The sequence below is a fragment of the Vulpes vulpes genome, chromosome 16 (assembly GCF_048418805.1).
Source record: "Vulpes vulpes isolate BD-2025 chromosome 16, VulVul3, whole genome shotgun sequence".
In the NCBI taxonomy this organism is placed as follows: domain Eukaryota; kingdom Metazoa; phylum Chordata; class Mammalia; order Carnivora; family Canidae; genus Vulpes; species Vulpes vulpes.
The window spans coordinates 83,376,946-83,395,002 of NC_132795.1; the positions used below are offsets into that span (position 1 = coordinate 83,376,946).

General features: G+C 35.6%; 1 protein-coding gene across 2 annotated transcripts in view; it reads left to right on the forward strand.

Annotated features, from left to right (window-relative positions):
- Positions 1-18,057, forward strand: part of ERLEC1 (endoplasmic reticulum lectin 1) — a 30,118-nt gene that overhangs the window by 8,877 nt on the left and 3,184 nt on the right. Inside the window, exons 3-12 of one of the 2 annotated variants that reach the window (XM_025992639.2) lie at positions 255-335; positions 1,122-1,199; positions 1,333-1,396; positions 2,072-2,106; positions 4,147-4,370; positions 4,459-4,588; positions 11,344-11,505; positions 12,278-12,337; positions 15,812-15,936; positions 17,508-17,585. In XM_025992639.2, coding sequence (XP_025848424.2) covers positions 255-335; positions 1,122-1,199; positions 1,333-1,396; positions 2,072-2,106; positions 4,147-4,370; positions 4,459-4,588; positions 11,344-11,505; positions 12,278-12,337; positions 15,812-15,936; positions 17,508-17,585 — 1,037 coding nt within the window. Of the gene's footprint in view, positions 1-254; positions 336-1,121; positions 1,200-1,332; positions 1,397-2,047; positions 2,107-4,146; positions 4,371-4,458; positions 4,589-11,343; positions 11,506-12,277; positions 12,338-15,811; positions 15,937-17,507; positions 17,586-18,057 lie in introns of both variants that reach the window. The other variant, XM_025992638.2, reaches the window with a different exon arrangement.

The window sequence follows — 18,057 nt, forward strand, 5'->3', positions numbered from 1 at the left end:
TTGTTCAGGACACTGATACTCAAAAGCCTTTTTTTAAGAGCAGAAAGCATGGAAGATTATTCTATGGCTCCATATTTTATACTTCAATTCTTTTGAAAGAAGTAGCAAACCACAGGATCTTACTAAAAGTTTTGACCTTTTTTCCCCTTTTATTTCCAAGCATCTGTGATTTGAACAATGAGTTAATACCCCTACAGCAGAGTTGGGTGAAGTTCTAGAATAATTGTAAGTATTAAATCCTAGTTCTTTCATAGGAAGAAGAAAAGGATTATAAAGGCCCTAATCCAAGAGAGCTATTGGAGCCACTATTTAAACAAAGCAGTTGTTCCTACAGAGTACGTATTTTATGTTCACTTAATAAGTAGAAAATAGGGGAATCCCTGGGTGGCTCAGCGGTTTGGCGCCTGCCTTTGGCCCAGGGCGTGATCCTGGAGTACCGGGATCGAGTCCCACGTTAGGCTCCCTGCATGGAGCCTGCTTCTCCCTCTGCCTGTGTCTCTGCCTCTCTCTCCCTCTCTCTCTCTATGTCTATCATGAATAAATAAATGAAACCTTTAAAAAAAATAAGTAGAAAATAAATTTCCAATTGCCATTAGACCCTTGAAAATAATTCTGCATTTCTTTTTACTTCATTATGTTGTATCAGATTTTAAGTTAGTTGTAAATCAAAGCTGTTGCTTAATAGTATTTTGTCGATTTAAATTCCTGCATAGTAGATCCAGCAAACACCCAAAACCAGTTTCAAATAATATCACATTCCAAACTGCTCTGAATGTTTTTCAGATCAACAGAAAGTTTCCTTATATGTAATTTTAATGAAAAATGTGAAGTGTTATCTTTTAGGCTATGTATAAAATGGTTCCTAAGCCAGGTGGTTATTATTGATCCCAAGTGTATTCTAGACCTGATTTCCTCACAGAATTGTCACATACAGCTAATTGGTGAAAATAGTGACTTGACTTCAGAATTTCCATATTTTTCTGAGGCATAATAATGTTTCACTTAATGAAAGCTTACTCTAAATCTTGAGGGAAATCTACATACAACTACATAAAGTATCAAAAAGTAATTCAGGTGAGTTCTATGGCTTTCATATGTTTAAATATGTCCATTTTTTTTAGATTGAGTCTTACTGGACTTATGAAGTATGTCACGGAAAACACATTCGACAATACCATGAAGAGAAAGAAAGTGGTCAGGTATGTTTTTCTTTCAAATATGAAGCATGGAACATTATAAAATGAGAACTTTAATAATGAGATTGATGGTTTTAAAATTGTATTCTTGATATTTGCAAAACACTTATTATATTTTTATTTTATTCCACTATAGAAAGTAAATATTCACGAATACTACCTTGGGAATATGTTGGCTAAGAACCTTCTATCTGAAAAAGGTTTGTTTCAGAGTGATTTGATAGTAATGCTGCAATTTGGTTGAAAGTATATGTTCAAATTGGAATTTAAAAGATCTCGGAGTTTTATGAATTTTAAAATGCTAAAATAAATTTCTGAATAATCCCTTAGAAAAAATTTTGAAGAGATCTTTTCATTATTTTCTTCCTCAACAAGCATTATGCTTTTTCTCTACCTATTAATAAATTTTTTAAAATCTGGTAAGATAACACATGTTAATGTTATATTTATATAGTGTTAATGTTACTCTTTTGCTTGGTTTAAGCATAGTTGTTATATGTGGAAATAGAAATGTAGATGTGTCCCTAAAATTATGAAATACTTTTGCTAATCTGTGTTGTTCAAAGTTCATTAATTTAAGATTAAACTTTTCACTGATGCAAAAATACTTAAGAAGAAAATTGTTGCAGCCAGTTTTATGCCTCAAGTAGAGGTAAATATATGAAGATTAAATTTGACTATCCTTTCAAACAAAACCATTTCATGGCAACTAGCAAAAAGTAATAAGATAAAAATTATATGTATGTTTTGGGTCTTCTTTAGAAATTTAAAATTACAGAGTTGATTGAAAACTTAATCACTTGTATTTTACATATGAGTCACTGGTCATTCTTTACACCTGCCTTACATAGGTAATATCTTATATTATTCCACAGATCAAGAGGCAGATGAAAAGGAAAAATCAAAAGAGGCAAGTGATAAGTGTTGATTTTTTTCATTTTTAGCGTCTATTATTAGGCATGAATTTATACAGCTTAAACGACAGAATTTAGTCATGTGTTCTTAACATATCTATCAAATACCTCAAAGGATTGGGTCAAAGAAAATCTGCAGTATGTTAGATTTTTTTGAGAAAAGTTATACTGCAATACATTTATTTACTTTTAGGATCATAGAAAAATAAAGGAACTTACAAAGATGTGTTTGGGAAATTTTTTGTAATGGCAGTATATCACTTCCGGGCTTAGCAGTGGTTCTCTCTGTTTAACATTGGAAACAATTATAAATAAGAGCTTTTGCTTTTTTTTCCCTGGTTTGTTCCCTATCTCCCATGGGTAAAACAGATAAACTACATTTGTAAATAACAAGCTACCAGACTGCAAGCATCTTCAAAGCAGGGACTGTCTTTTATCTCTTTATCCCGCAGTGCAAAACAGAGTGCCAAATATAGGCACTTCCTACGTGTATACTGAATGTTGAATGCATAACTGATGACTGAAAAATAGGATTGTTTAAAAAGGATGATTTCTTAGGGTACCTAATCACAATTTTTAAATGCCCCTGTAGTTCAAGGAGTGCTTTCGGAATCCTAAGAACTCCCATAGAGTTAAATAACCTATTGATAGAGGATATTTCTGTAAATGGTTTCATATCATAGTGATACTTTTATTAAAAGACAAGTGAAACAGCAAAAGGCCTTAAAAGGGATGCCTATAACTTAAAAGGGTGGCTTGGGGGTGAATTGATAAGCTAAGCATAGACACACATAGCATTACTATTTTAAAAGATTTTAATTTTACAGACTACCTTTGAGATAAAATATTTATTTACTGTGGCTCTGGAGGATAGCAAGATGGAAATCAAAGTGTGAAATGATAAAGGAAGAGGAAGAAAAGGGTAAGGGAAGAAAACTAACATTTACTGAGCCCCAATTTATAAGCCAGATACTGTGCCAGGCATATAATATGAAAGGTAATGCTTAATTTTCCTGAAAATCTCTGAGTATATGTTATTATTCTCCTTTTACAAATGACAAAAACTGAAATTTGGTCAAAGTCAGAAAGCCAGTAAATTCAAAGCTTGGCTTTGAACCCAGGATTTTCTAATTCTAGGTACTAGCGTGAAAATGACATATAAGAAGCCTCAAAATACTTTTCCCTGGAAACATTTGTTTTTTGCCTGTTTTAGACATGGCACTGACAGGGTACCAAAGTGATATAAGATGAGCTCTCTGCCTCCAAAGAGCTTGCTTGGAGATTAAATTAACAGTATTTTTTTAGAGCCCTTATATTAGATTTTTCTTTGGTATATGTAGATAAGCTATGGGAGCTAGCTCCTCTATAATCCCTGTATTCTGAGGTGATCTGTTTCACTTACCCATTCCATGAAAATTTCTCCATTTGTCCTTTGCTGGCCTTGAATAGATTTATATGGGAGTTTATGTTGAAAAGCATGGCTCTTCATATTAATGACAGGGAAAAAGAGTAAGCAAACTGATGAGTACAGTATTGAGATTCCTGTTTTAGAAGATAGTGTTTTACTATTAGCTCTACTTTTTGACAAATCAGATTATAAACCTCTAGAATCTAAACTGTAACACAGCCATTCACTAAGGATTTAGTATAGAAAATTCTGACTAGTCCGGTATAGTAAGTTTCTATATTTTATCTTAGTCTCTTTTTTTAGAACTGTTGGAAACAATTCATATTAATCAAGAGATTATACCCTTTTATATAAGTGTACACTTGCTTAACATCTTAATTTTAGCACCAAATAAAAATTTTGCTTCTTTGCTATATTAAAAAAGCTCTGAAAATAAGTATTTGCTCAAGTAAGAATTTAGGAATCAAAAGAATGTTAGAGGAAGAATTCATAGAAAATACAGAAATGTTATCTTTATAAAGTTTGGTTTTTAAATAAAATGTAGTTTTCTTCCTTTAAGAATAAGTGCTTCTCCCATCCTCACCCTCACCTCCATTTCTAATGAAAAGTCTTATACTTTTTTTTTAAGATTCCCACTAAAAATATTGAAGGTCAGATGACACCCTACTATCCTGTGGGAATGGGAAATGGTACACCTTGTAGTTTGAAACAGAACCGGCCCAGATCAAGTACGGTGATGTACATATGTCATCCTGAATCTAAGCATGAAATTCTTTCAGTAGCTGAAGTTACAACTTGTGAATATGAAGTTGTCATTTTGACACCACTCTTGTGCAATCATCCTAAATATAGGTAGGACATGGATTTAATATTTTAAACATGAAATGCACACATGCTTTGAAGTGTCATATGCTTAGGTTTAATGCTTTGTCCTTACTAGATTCAGAGCGTCCCCTGTGAATGACATATTTTGCCAGTCACTGCCAGGATCACCATTTAAACCCCTCACCCTGAGGCAGTTGGAACAGCAGGAAGAAATACTAAGGGTGCCTTTCAGGAGAAATAAAGAGGTATGAGAATTATCTAATAGTGTTTTTTCAGTGCTTCCTTTTCCAAATTTCAGAGCATATAGCAGTATTTTAATCATTCCTATAGCTACATAGTAATTTATTTTTCTGACTCAGAATTTTAAGTTCCAAGTTTTCAACTGATTTTAAGTCTTTTCCTTATTTTTATACTTCTCAGATACTATTTTATCATTTTATTACTCTCATGATTTCATATTTTAAAGTTTGACAACCCATGAATTGTAGTTAAGTTAAATTTTTAGCTCGTTGACTGGCCTTCCCAGCTGAGCCCCTTGAAAAAATAGATTACAGCTTATCTTCTAATGCTTTCTTTATTCTTAAACCCATTGCTCTGTGTCGTCAAACCATCATTCTTCTGAAACTTGTTATTTAGGTCAGCAGCAATCTTTTGGTTCTAAGTTCAGTGGACATATGCATAACTTGATCTTAGCATATAAAACACTGAACATTTGAAGCTTGAACTTTCTCTCCTGTCTTTACTTGAAGTCATTTTCTCTGATTCTCTCCGTTCTCCTCTCCTGTGTATTAAGTCTTTGTCTACTTCCTGCACCTGAAATGTTGACATTCCCCACAGTTAGCCATAGTTGCCTTCTCTCCTTAGTTTATATAGTCTCAAGTGAGCTCATCCAGGCCCATTCTGTCAACCTCCATTAATATGCCCATAAGTTCCAAATATGCATCTTCAATATTGACCTTTCCCCTGAACTCAAACCAGAGTCACAATAGTTAACATGGATTGAATCTTAACAGCTGTTAGCTAATCCTCATAACAACCTACAAGATACACTATTATCATCCTCCTTAACAAGTTAGGAAATTACGTTTCAGAGAAGGGAAGTGACAGGTGATGGATTAGAGATGAAAATCAAAACAGTCTGGTTTTAGAGCCTGTCCTCTTAACCACTTCTCTGTGCTGCTTCTCCTTTTCAGTGTGCTGTCTTCCCTTCTCTTCTGTTCATTGGACATAACCATATACATTTTCAGTAACCTCAAATTCATCTCTCTCACACTGACCTTTACCTAATCTGCCCCATTGAGGTTTTTTTGTTTGTTTGTTTGTTTGTTTGTTTGTTTGTTTGTTTACTTATTTATTTTTAAGTCTCCACACCCAGTGTGGAATTTGAACTCACAACCCCAAAATCAAGAGTTGAAAGTTCCGGACAGAGCCAGCCAGGCTCCCCTTCCCCATTGTTTCTGTTTTTTTGTTTGTTTGTTTCTTTTCAGCTAAGACAGCAGAAGAGATGATTTACTGTACACGTGTTACATTCAGCCACAAATGAAAACAGAATTAATCCCAAAAGTCACAGGTCCAAGGCAAAGGACCAAGGGAGGATGGTTTTGATATGATCAAGTCTGGTCTCTCAAAGATGGTCCCCATTCGTTTTTTTGTTTTGTTTTGTTTTTTTAAGATTGATTGATTGATTGATTGATTGATTTATGAGAGAGAGAGAGAGAGAGAGAGGCAGAGACACAGGAGGAGAGAGAAGCAGGCTCCATGCCGGGAGCCCAACGTGGGACTTGATCCCGGGACTCCAGGATCGCGCCCTGGGCCAAAGGCAGGCACCAAACTGCTGAGCCACCCAGGGATCCCCGTCCCCATTGTTTTTAAAGCAATATTACTTCCTTTGCAAATGAGCGAGAACTTCTAATGACCAAGGACTTCTCCCACAAAGAGATTGATGTTTCCTCTTATTTGGTCTTGTATTTTACTCAGTCCTCCGTTATAGCACTTATGTGGCCAAATTGGTTGATTTTTTCCTATGATACTTATATTAAAATGAAGGAAGAATAAGCTATGCTTTATTACTTTGGGGTTTCCAGCTCCTTGCATGATACCTGATAATACTGTAGGTACTTAATAATGTTTTAATTAACTAATAACTAACATTTAGCTGCAAAGCTCGTTTCTCCTCTCTCCTGAGTACTTCTTGCAAAAGTATTGCCAGACTCTGTGAATGTTGTGAATGCTGCCATTCTAATAAGAAGAAACAATTATCTTAACATTAATCTGCATTTGATTTGAAATGGTCAATTAAAAGATTGGACATGGATTTCTCTCCTGGTCTTCTCCCTAATAGTGATTTAAATACTGACAGGTACTGAAAAATCAGCTCAATCAAAATGCTTCCCAAATCCCAACTTTAATTTTTCTTCAGAGAAGAAATAGCAGCTATTCTTTAATTAATGTGTTTAATCTGCCATTTGAGAAAAATTATTTTTAAGAAGCTACAGATGATAATACTTTAAAAATACTTAGGATCTTTTTTTTTTTTTTTAAGGATTTTTATTTATTTATTTGACAGGGAGAGAGCAAATACAAGTAGGGAGAGCAGCAGATAGAGGGAGAGGGAAAAGCAGGCTCCCACCAAGCAGGGGCTCCGTGCAGGGCTGGATCCCAGAACCCCAGCCGGGATCATGACCTGAGCTGAGGGCAGACGCTTCACTGACTGAGCCACCCAGGTGCCCTATACTTAGGATCTTTAGAATACATACTGTAGATGAAAACCTTAGGTAATACCATAGGGTGAATACTTATTTAAAATGATTTTTTTTCTCAATATCCTTTCTTTTATAAATGTAGTTTAGTATATATTTGTCATATGATTTGCCTTTTAAAAGTGGAATAAACTTAACCATAAAGATTATGAACATTTTTATGTTTTAAACAAAAATACAAATCTGGTTATCAGAATTTTGGTATGATATTATACCTTTTACTTTTGTTTTGTTTGACATGAAATGGTTTATTAAGGGGACTTAGAATTGAAGCCTCTTGGGCAAATAGACAATATGACAAATAGATCTCCAGAACCCCACCTCTTTGTAAGACCTACTTTTACAGCCCTAGAGGCTGGGAGTACACACTAAGGAACCACCCAGGAGAATGTTTAGGGATAGAAGTGAGTACAGATACTATTTCTTAGTACACTACAAAAAGTCCTAATGAGGTTTTTTTAAAAAAAGAATAGATGTGAGTCATAGTCACATCTCCAGAGCAGATGGGGATGTTGTGCCCGGAGGGTGTACTTAAAAAGCATGACTGAACAAAAGGACAGAATAGTGGGGGGTGCTATACTCAAGAAGGCTTCAGATAACAGAAGGCGGATTGGTCCAAGACGACATTAGTCTAACTGTCACACTCTACCCCTCAAATCCAGTCCTTACAGTCTCATATGTCCACCCCTTCCATGATATTCCCTGAGGCATCAGAGAAGGGCTCTTTGGGGCAACTGGGTGGCTCAGTGGTTGAGCATCTACCTTTGGCTCAGGTCATGATCCCGGGGTCTCGGGATCAAGTCCTGCACCCAGCTCCCTGTCTGCTTCTCCCTCTGCCTGTGTCTCTGCCTCTCTCTGTCTCTCATGAATAAATAAATAAATAAATAAAATAAAATATTTAAAAAGAGAGAGAGAGGGGCTCTTTGGCCAGACAGTGTCCAAGTTCATGCATAAACCACAGCAGCAGTACAGAGAGCAAGAAAAGAGACCTGTGTTGACACAACTAAGAATGAGTAATAATTTTGCTACCATGTCCTCCAGACTCTAAAACAGTTTGATAACTACTGGGTTAAAGTGGACGCAGGACTATCTAATGCTTGTGTCTCTTTATCCATGTGCTTTGATGCAAAAATGATACTGCCTGAATTATCAGGCATCATTTGGTTTAAATGATAGCACAAGTACCCCTGAGTACATCCCAGGCCATTCTATTTTGTAAGATAGTCTCTCACATCAGTGTCATCTCTGTGTTCATGATTGTCAGGCTATGGTCACTATTATTGAGGATCCTCTGGGTATATTTAATTAATGTGTCTATGTGCCATATCATATCTTCTGTACCTAAAGATGGTACAAATATTGCTAAGTGGTCATACCAATGAAAGATAGCATGGGTCCATCATGCCTTTAAGTGAGTACATTTGCAGGGCTGTTATGGTGCTGGCTGTGCTATTATTATATTAATTTGGAGATTACTAGACCATTAGGAATCCATTTTATGAATTTCTAAACCCTACTACAAAAACTATCATCTTGCTTTTATTGGAATTTTTTTAAATGCAAGTTAGTTGTACTATCCACAAGAAGCAATAATAAATGGTCATACTTCTATTCTTCCTACCTCTTCCTCTACCTGAGCTAGAGGTTTCACTATGCATTATTAATGTTTTTCCTCACTAACCTAGTTTAGTCTGTTAGACCTTAGCTCCTTAGAAGTAGTGACTATGTCGTCTTCATTTTTAATATTCAGCACTTAAAACAGTACCAAGAGCATAGTATGCTCTGAATATAGAAAGACTATACATAAAATCCAAGGTCCTTTCAAAAAATAAGATGTCATTTGGCATTCTTTGTTCTTCTATAATAATAGAGGAATTGGAAGAGAGGAAGGATAAGATCATTGGTTTCTAGAATAACCTTCTAATGACTCCCACCAGCCAAAGAAGAAGAAAAAACCCACAGTTGATCAATGGCAACTACAGCAGGTGAAAGGAGGCATCATGTCCATTATACATTTACTAGGAAACCTTTTACTATTTAATTTTTTTAATTATGTTATTTAGTTTTAATTGGTATACTCTTTTTTTTTTTTAAGATTTTATTTATTTATTCATGAGAGACACCCAGAGAGGCAGAGACACAGGCAGAGAGAGAAGCAGGCTCCATGCAGGGAGCCCGATGCGGTACTTGATCCCGGGACTCCAGGATCATGCCCTGGGCCAAAGGCAGGTGCCAAACCACTGAGCATCCCAGGGATCCCTTGGTATACTCTTTTAATTCGGATCTAGATTCATTTTCTTTCCCCTCATTGTCAAAACCCAGTTTACTTCTGGATTCTAACTCATTATCCTCTTTCATAACTATTCTCTCCACCCTGCTTCTGTCATTCCTTTAGAGAGTCTTCCTCTCTGGCTTAGGTAACTTCAACTCCCACCATGGCTCCCCCACCTTGGGATTTGTTCTTACTGTTCTTTCCCTGCCACTGCAACAGTATTACTTAAAATTTGTTCATGCCATATATTTTGCCTAAGATCTATAAGATGATATCCAAACTTCTTAGAATTATATAATTTTTTACCATTAAGTACCTGTTTATCTTTTAGTTTTAAATATAATGCCATACCCCATATCTTTGCTCTTCTTGTCTTCCTCAGGTTCACATGCATATGTGCACACAGACATAAAACCTACAGACATTCACATAAATCACAAATCAAAAAAAAAAAATCACAAATCATTCATGTTCAAGAACCAAGGGTTTTCTCTTTGTGAAGTCATCATGTTTCAATTCTTCATCAAAATCTATTTGAATCACCACTCTGTGAATCTGCTCTTCTCTGCAGCCTTTAGTGGATGTCTGTCTTTACTAACTTGTGGTGTCCTCCAGGACAACAACCAGGTCCTGCTGTATTTTCATAATTATAATTAATATTCCTATTTACTCCCACTCAGCTCCTCTCTACCCTGCCCTGTTATCTTTTATTTACCCATAGTAACCACATTTTCCAAAAATAAATGTAGAGACAGAATCTAACAAGTAGTGAAATAATAGGGACACCTGGGTGGCTCAGCAGTTTAGCGCTGCCTTCAGCCCAGGGTGTGATCCTGGAGACCCGGGATGGAGTCCCACATCAGGCTTCCTGCATGGAGCCTGCTTTCCCTCTGCCTGTGTCTCTGCCTCTCTCTCTGTGTCTCTCATGAATAAATAAAATCTTTAAAAAAAAAGTAGTGAAATAATATTTAGTATATTTCCTTTCAGTCTTTTGGGGGATTTTTTTTTTGATACATACACACACTGAGATACACATTAAAAAAAATAATTGGGACCAAACTGTGTGTATAAATATATAAAGTATTTTCACTTGTTTTCACTTAACAGTATATCATTTTACATTCCTATGTCATAAAGTCATCTTTCATAATATTATTTTCATAATCTCAAATATTCCATTGTTTAAAGTAGCAAAAATTTTTTAAGTCATTTTCTGGTATGGATATTTTTGTTGTCCACAATTTTTTGCTAACATGAAGAATGCCGCACCGAATGTCATTTTTATTAAATCTACACCCATCAGTGGTGATTGTTTACTCAGGATAAATTTCTAGGAATAGGTCAAAGGTAAGGACAAACAAAGGGTTTTGATATATACTGTCAAATTATACTTGAGAAGAATTGTGGGATTTTACAGTCTTGTTAGCAATATTTAAAAAAAAGTCTAATGTGCATTTGTGTATTTGTGTATATTTCTTGGTATAGAGAGTGAATGAGAGAGAGAGAGAGAGAGAGAGCATGAGCGGAGGGGAAGGGCAGAGGGAGAGGGAGAAGCAGAATCCCTGGGATCATGACGTGAGACGAAAAGGGACGCTTAACCGACTGAGCCACCCAGGTGCTCTGTGTGTGTGTTTTCTAGTAAGTTGGAATACTACTTAGCTGCTACAATCAAAAAAAAGAAAAGAAATGAAGAACAAGAAAAATGAGACAAAAATATATGAAATGGTAATTATCCCTGTATGTTAAGAATGGCCATCATACCCCTAACTGGTAGATGGAACTAACATTTGTCTAGAGCTTTCTCTATTGTATTAAGTGTTGCAAAACTTATTTTCCTAAAACACATTAAAAATGAGTGGACAACATCTATTTTCCAAATTTCCTTTAGTTTAAAAATAGTAATTTATATCATAACTGGAAAAAAACAAGTATGGTATAGAAGCCCTTAAACATATGTGTTTAATTTTAGGAAGAATTGCAGTCAACTAAAGAAGAAAGATTTCCAGCAATCCACAAACCCATTGCTGTTGGTTCTCAGCCTATGCTCACTGTTGGAACAACACACATATCCAAATTGACAGATGACCAACTCATAAAAGAGTTCCTTAGTGGTTCTTACTGCTTTCATGGGGTGAGAAGTGAACCTTCGGTTTCAATATTTACCTAACAGCCTTCAGTTTAGTCAGGGGGCCTCAGCAACCCTGAAGAAGGTTTTTGTCTATAGAGAAATGGCAAGATTCTGGAAGCCTCCTAATGGACATTTTCTGTCTGTGCCTTACCATAATCTAATTCGTAGCCATAATCTCTCTATTCACAAGCTAAAACTTGACCTTTACTTGACATAAAATACATATAACTAAGTCATGTGTGATTCTGATTGATTGCTAGAATAAGCATCAAGGATTATATAGCCTAAAAAAATAAAGGTTGCACAACCTATATTTTAGTTATGTAGCAATCACATTTAAAACTTGAGTTAACATTTACAAAGGTTAAATTTTGCTCCTAATATACTAATAGTTCCATTGTGAGAGAAACTAAATGGAATTTTTGTTTTATTTTATTTTACCAAGACAATACAGCAGTTATTCTCTGTATTTGTCTTCTTTTTATTATTTCTCAGTAATTTCCTTTTTGTTTTTATTATTGAACTATAGTTGACATACAATGTTACATTAGTTTCAGGTGTATGACATAGTGATTTGACAACTCAGTGTGCATCACAATAAGTATAGTTATCTTTCACCATATAATAGTATTTCTCGGTAACTTTTATATTTTAATTTTCAACCATATTATTGCTATTACAGTTTTTCTAATTACATATATTCCTATTACTGTCAAGTGGCAATATTGAGACAGACTCCCATTTTTTATATGTAACTCTGTTTTCTTTCCTATAGGGTGTTGGTTGGTGGAAATATGAATTCTGCTATGGCAAACACGTACATCAATATCATGAGGTATAGAATAACCTTTGTATCATTCTACCACTAGATAAAGTTTTAAAACTCTTTTGTGGAAAAGAAAGGAGGGAATGGTGTTTTAATTGTGAAATGACTTTAATGTGAAAATACTCAAAGTATCTCTAAATTGTTGAAAATGGAAAACTTGATATTAAATAAGTCAGTCATCTTAAGGTAGCACGTATTAACTCCACAGATTCTTTTTATTTTTTTAAAGCATTTTATTTATTTATTCATGAGAGAGACCGAGAGGGGGGGAGAGAGAGAGAGAGAGAGGCAGAGACACAGGCAGAGGGAGAAGCAGGCTCCATTCAGGGAACCTGACATGGGACTCAATCCCGGGTCTCCAGGATCACACCCTGGGCTGAAGGCAGCACTAAACTGCTGAGCCACCTGGGCTGCCCATCTCCACAGATTCTTGTATTACTGTAACTCTGGAGGAAAAATAGGCTATTATAACTAACCTCTTTAGCTTTGACTGAGAAATTAGTAATTAAAATTCTTCTTTAAGTTAAAGTGAATAATAAGATAGTACATTATGGCTCAAGTTAGGATAATAGGGTAAATATAGCAAGATTCTCAGCTAAAAGAACATATCAGATCATCTACGTTTAAAATCAAGTAAGTTTTAAGATTATACACATTGGCTTTTCATTCTCCCATTTATTTCTAATTTCATAAATCAAATAGGATTTTATTCTATACTTGGACCAAGCTGCTTAAATTCTGAACTTCAGGCTTCAATAAATTTATTTGTCATAGTTGTATTTTGTTTGGTGGGGTAAACTGTTAGACATTGAAAACGAACATTAATTAGTAAATATTCACCTGGCGGTTTTAAATGGCTTTTTATTTCCCCAAAGAAATAATAACTTGTAATTAGAGAATACTATATTTACCCTCTGAGATGTTTTGAGAAACCAGTCTTAAATTCCAAGACACATCATACCAGGAAAAGTCATCAGCTCACCTTCCACATTTAAATCATTCCAAATTTATGAAGCATCTGTAAACTAGGACATTTTTTCTCTCTACCTGAGAAATGCCTTTTCACTCTTTTACCCACTTATGCTTGCTACTTTGTAGATGCTTCATGTATTTTTAATAAAATTTTTAATAGAAAAAAATATTATTTAACTACAGCCCAGATAATACCATGGCTTTTTTTTTAATTAAAGGAATATATGGGAAAAAAATAAAAGATTATATGCCAGAAATTTAGAATGAATGGTAAAATTCTCCACCACCATTGTCCCATTTCTATAAATAATTGCTGTTAACATTTTCTTAGTTCATTGTCCACAAGAAAAAAAAATGCATATACATAACTGTTGGAATAACTTTTTATTTAGACAGAAGGAATCTACTATATGCACTGCTCTGTACTTGTTCAGTTCTTGTCTTAGAGATCTTTCCATGTGAGGAACAGCTGATCTCATTCTTTTCAGCAGGTACAGATGATTATGTTTATACCCACAATGTATTTATCCAGATCTCTTCTGTCAGACCTTTGAATTGTTTCCAGTTTTTGCTGTGATAGCATCTTAGTGAGCATTTACAGTTTGTTTTTGTTTTTGTTTTTGTTTTTTTGGTAAACCTTTGCAAGTATACTCATAAGGCACATTTCTAGCAACTACTTGCCATGTCAAAATACATGCATACTAAGCATTGCTTTCCAAAAAGTAGGAAGGCATTACCATTAACGACGACTTTAAAACCCACACACACAATGACATTTTTCCCATACACTTGCCAACACTGGGTTTTATCAAATTTATTTTGCTCAAGGTCATATAACCTAGAACTTCCTGAGGGACTCTACTAGGAGCCTTGGGAGATAAAAAATAATTATAGCTAACAAATAGAACACTCCTCGTATACCAGGCACTGTTCTAAGAATGCATATTAGCTTGATCCTCATAACAGCGCTAAGAGGTGACTGTTGTTCTTCCAAGGTGAGGAAACAGAAGCAATGATTTAGTAACTTGTCTAAAACCACGTAGGTAGTAAATGATGAAACCAGAATTCTATTTTTTTTTTAATTTTTATTTATTTATGATAGTCACACAGAGAGAGAGAGGCAGAGACATAGGCAGAGGGAGAAGCAGGCTCCATGCACTGGGAGCCCGACGTGGGACTCGATCCCGGGTCTCCAGGATCGTGCCCTGGGCCAAAGGCAGGCGCCAAACCGCTGCACCACCCAGGGATCCCTGAAACCAGAATTCTAATCCAGGCTGTCTTGCTCCATATCCAGCTAAACACTTGATTATGCAGCTCCAATCATTATCTATCTAGTAACTTACAGTCTAGTTGCTGCTCGAATGTTAAATTGTTGTCTCTTCCACTAGGCCATAAGCTCTGCTAGCAGCAGCGGCAGTGCCTGTTTCATCTACTACAGGTTTTTAATTCTACTAATTAGATGTTTGCTAGTGCTCAGCATGGTGCCTGGCATAAAATATAAAGAAGGAAAGGAAGATAGGAAGGAAGGGAGGGAGGGGAGAAGAAAGAAAAGGAAGGAGAGAGAAGGAAGTCCACATATAGGATAGAATAGTTAGTATTTAAAAAAAAATAATAAAAGCAGAATGAGGAAGGGGTTTCTGAACAGACAGTCTTGATACAGAAATAACCATGGTGTCAAATGAGTAGTGTGAATACTCAATTTGCAGACTGGCATTTGAAAGAGTAGAAGTAGGATGAAGATAGGCTCAGTGGTTTACAGGTTAAGAGATACATCTTTTTTTTAAGATTTTATTTATTCATGAGAGACACACAAAGAGAGGCAAAGACATAGGCAAAGGGAGAAGCAGGCTTCTCACAGAGAAACCAATGTGGGATTCAATCCCTAGAACCGGGATCATACCCCGAGCCAAAGGCAGATGCTCAACCACTGAGTCACCCAGGTGTCCCTAGGCCAGAGATTTAATTAAGAATCACAGTAGTGGGGCATTTGGGTAGCTCAGTCAGTTAAGTGTTTCTTGATCTCTGCTCAGGTCTTGATCTCAGGGTTGTGAATTCAAGCCCCACATTGGGCTCCATGCTGGATGTGGAACCTAAAAGAGAAAAATCATAGTGTACAGTTACATCATTTAGGTATGAGAAATTAAACTCCTAGTTGAGAGCGTGAGATGTTGGTATTGGAAATCTAGAGGAAGAGTCTGAAGCCAAGGATATCTCCAGGAGAACAATGAACAGAACCAGTAGATATAGGAGGGGAAGGAAGTAGAAGAGTCAAAAATAACTGCATGTGGAGCTAGTCTGACCAGAAAGTAGGGACATTATTCAGAGAAACAAGGGACAAGGAAGACACTGAGTTCAAATATCTCCTTATCGGGTTTAACTAATATTGTTTGACTAACATCTAAATATCTCCAGTGTGCCGGTAAAGATAAGGACTATAATTTATAGGCCATCAGCATAAATGTCTACTTGATGATATCAACTATTCATCAAAAATATGTTTTCATATATTAGGACAAGGATAGTGGGAAGACCTCTGTGGTTGTGGGGACATGGAACCAAGAAGAGCATATTGCATGGGCTAAGAAGAATCCAGCTAGAGCCTATCACCTTCAAGATGATGGCACCCAGACAGTCAGGTAAAGATTAACGTATTTGCCTATGGATCTGATTGGTAGAATATTTAAAACTCAGAATATTCAGGGGCACCTGGATGGTTCGATGGTTATTTAATAAAAAAAAAAAAAAAAAAAAAACTCAGAATACTGAAAAGCATAAAATTTCCACACTCAGTTAAAATCTCTGGTCAGTTTTTTCAGGGGCATCTTTTACATTGGTTTTCTTTTCCTAAGGTATTAGTAACGAAGTTTCTCAAGTGGGGGAGGCCCAGGATTCAAATGCCGACTCTTCACTTACTACCTTGGGCAAATTACATAATCTTAAATCTCACTTTTCTTGTCTACTAGTATTTGCCTCCTGGGATTGTTATGACATTTAAACAATCATTTATGTAACACATAGTACCTGGCAACAGCATGCAATAAATCCTGGCTTGCAGCCTTTAATGGTGGTGGTGTGGTAATGAGCGTGGTGGTGTCAGCCTTCAATTCCAGGTATTAGGTCTGAGGCTGTTATAAAGCATTGCCTCTTTCATGTGTCATCTTCACTTTTTCAACATAGTTAATTCTATTTAAATATACTGTAGCATTTCCCTTTGTTACTTGACTTCTGTGAGGTTATTATTGAAAATAAACAATGGCTTTTTGAAAAACCACCTCATGTCTTCTTTGAGTCATATATCTTGTTACAGCAGAAATAAATTAATCTCCTTTTTTCCAAGAATAACTCGGTTTTAGTTTTTCTTGTAGTCCTCTTACCTGGCGAATTTTAAGTTACTCATTCTTTCTCTTTTTTGGTTATTAACTTTGTTGTTCCTAGTACAGATGGTATTGAGAGACTGTTTTTAGAATGTGCTAACTTCAGGGCACCTGCCTGGCTCAGTCTATAGAGGATGGGACTCTTGATCTCAGGATTGTGAATTTGAGCCCCATGTTGGATTAAAAATAAAATCTTAAAGAAAAAAAAAAAAAAACAATGTGTTGACTTCTTGGGCTGACCAAAATCAAAGTTAGCTAGATTAAGAGATGGACATTGAAGTATTAGAATGTATTAAACAGATGGACTTTTCTTTTTGTTCATGTATGTTTCATGTGAAAGTGGTTCACAGTATCATGAGCAACAAATATTGAAGCACAGGAGCATAAAACTTTTTTTTAGGTCCCTCTTTTGGAATTTGTAACTTAACCTAAGCTCTACTTTTATATACCTGCATTACAGTATTTTAATGAGTAGAATTGTCTAGAGGATGGCAAGGAGGGAAAACTGTTCCACAAAGTGAACAATATACAGGGCTGGGGAAATGATTAACTTCAAAAGGACTTTAGCAAAAGCACTTTAACCTTACCTATTTGTATACAAATAAATAATGTGCAGATTGAAGATTATTTTTATTAATTAAATCATTCTGAAGTATCTCAATTTTATATTCTTCTTACAGAATCTGAAAGATTTTCTCTGTTACATGACCCTAAAAATATTTTTATAACTAACACAAAACTGATCCATCTAACCATCTTCTTATCCTCTCCATTACAATTATTCTGAATTAATGAAGTTTAGATAATAAAACTTTTGTGTTTCTCTGATTTAGGATGGTGTCACATTTTTATGGGAATGGAGATATTTGTGATATAACTGACAAACCAAGACAGGTCACTGTAAAACTAAAGTAAGTTGGACTGGCGACAGATGCTATATGCTTTTTTCTTTAATCTGCTTCCAATGGGCAGAAGTTTATATAAATATAAAATATAATTATGAATAATTACATTTATGCATAATAATATATGGATTAATTTAATATAAAATCATTTCTTTATTCTAAAATATTAAAATTGGGGCAACTAGCTGGCTCAGTCAGTGGAGCATGCGATTCTTTTTTTTTTTTTTTTTTATTCATGAAAAACACAGAGAAAGAGAGAGAGGCAAAGACACAGGCAGAGGGAGAGGCAAGCTCCATGCAGGGAGCCCGATGTGGGACTCAATCCTGGGACTCCAGGACCTCACCTGGGCCAAAGGCAGGCACTAAACCACTGAGCCACCCAGGGATCCAGAGCATGCAACTCTTGATCTCACAGTTGTGAGTTCAAGCCCCATGTTGGTTGTAAAGATTACTTAAAGAAAAAGAGAAAGAAAGAAAT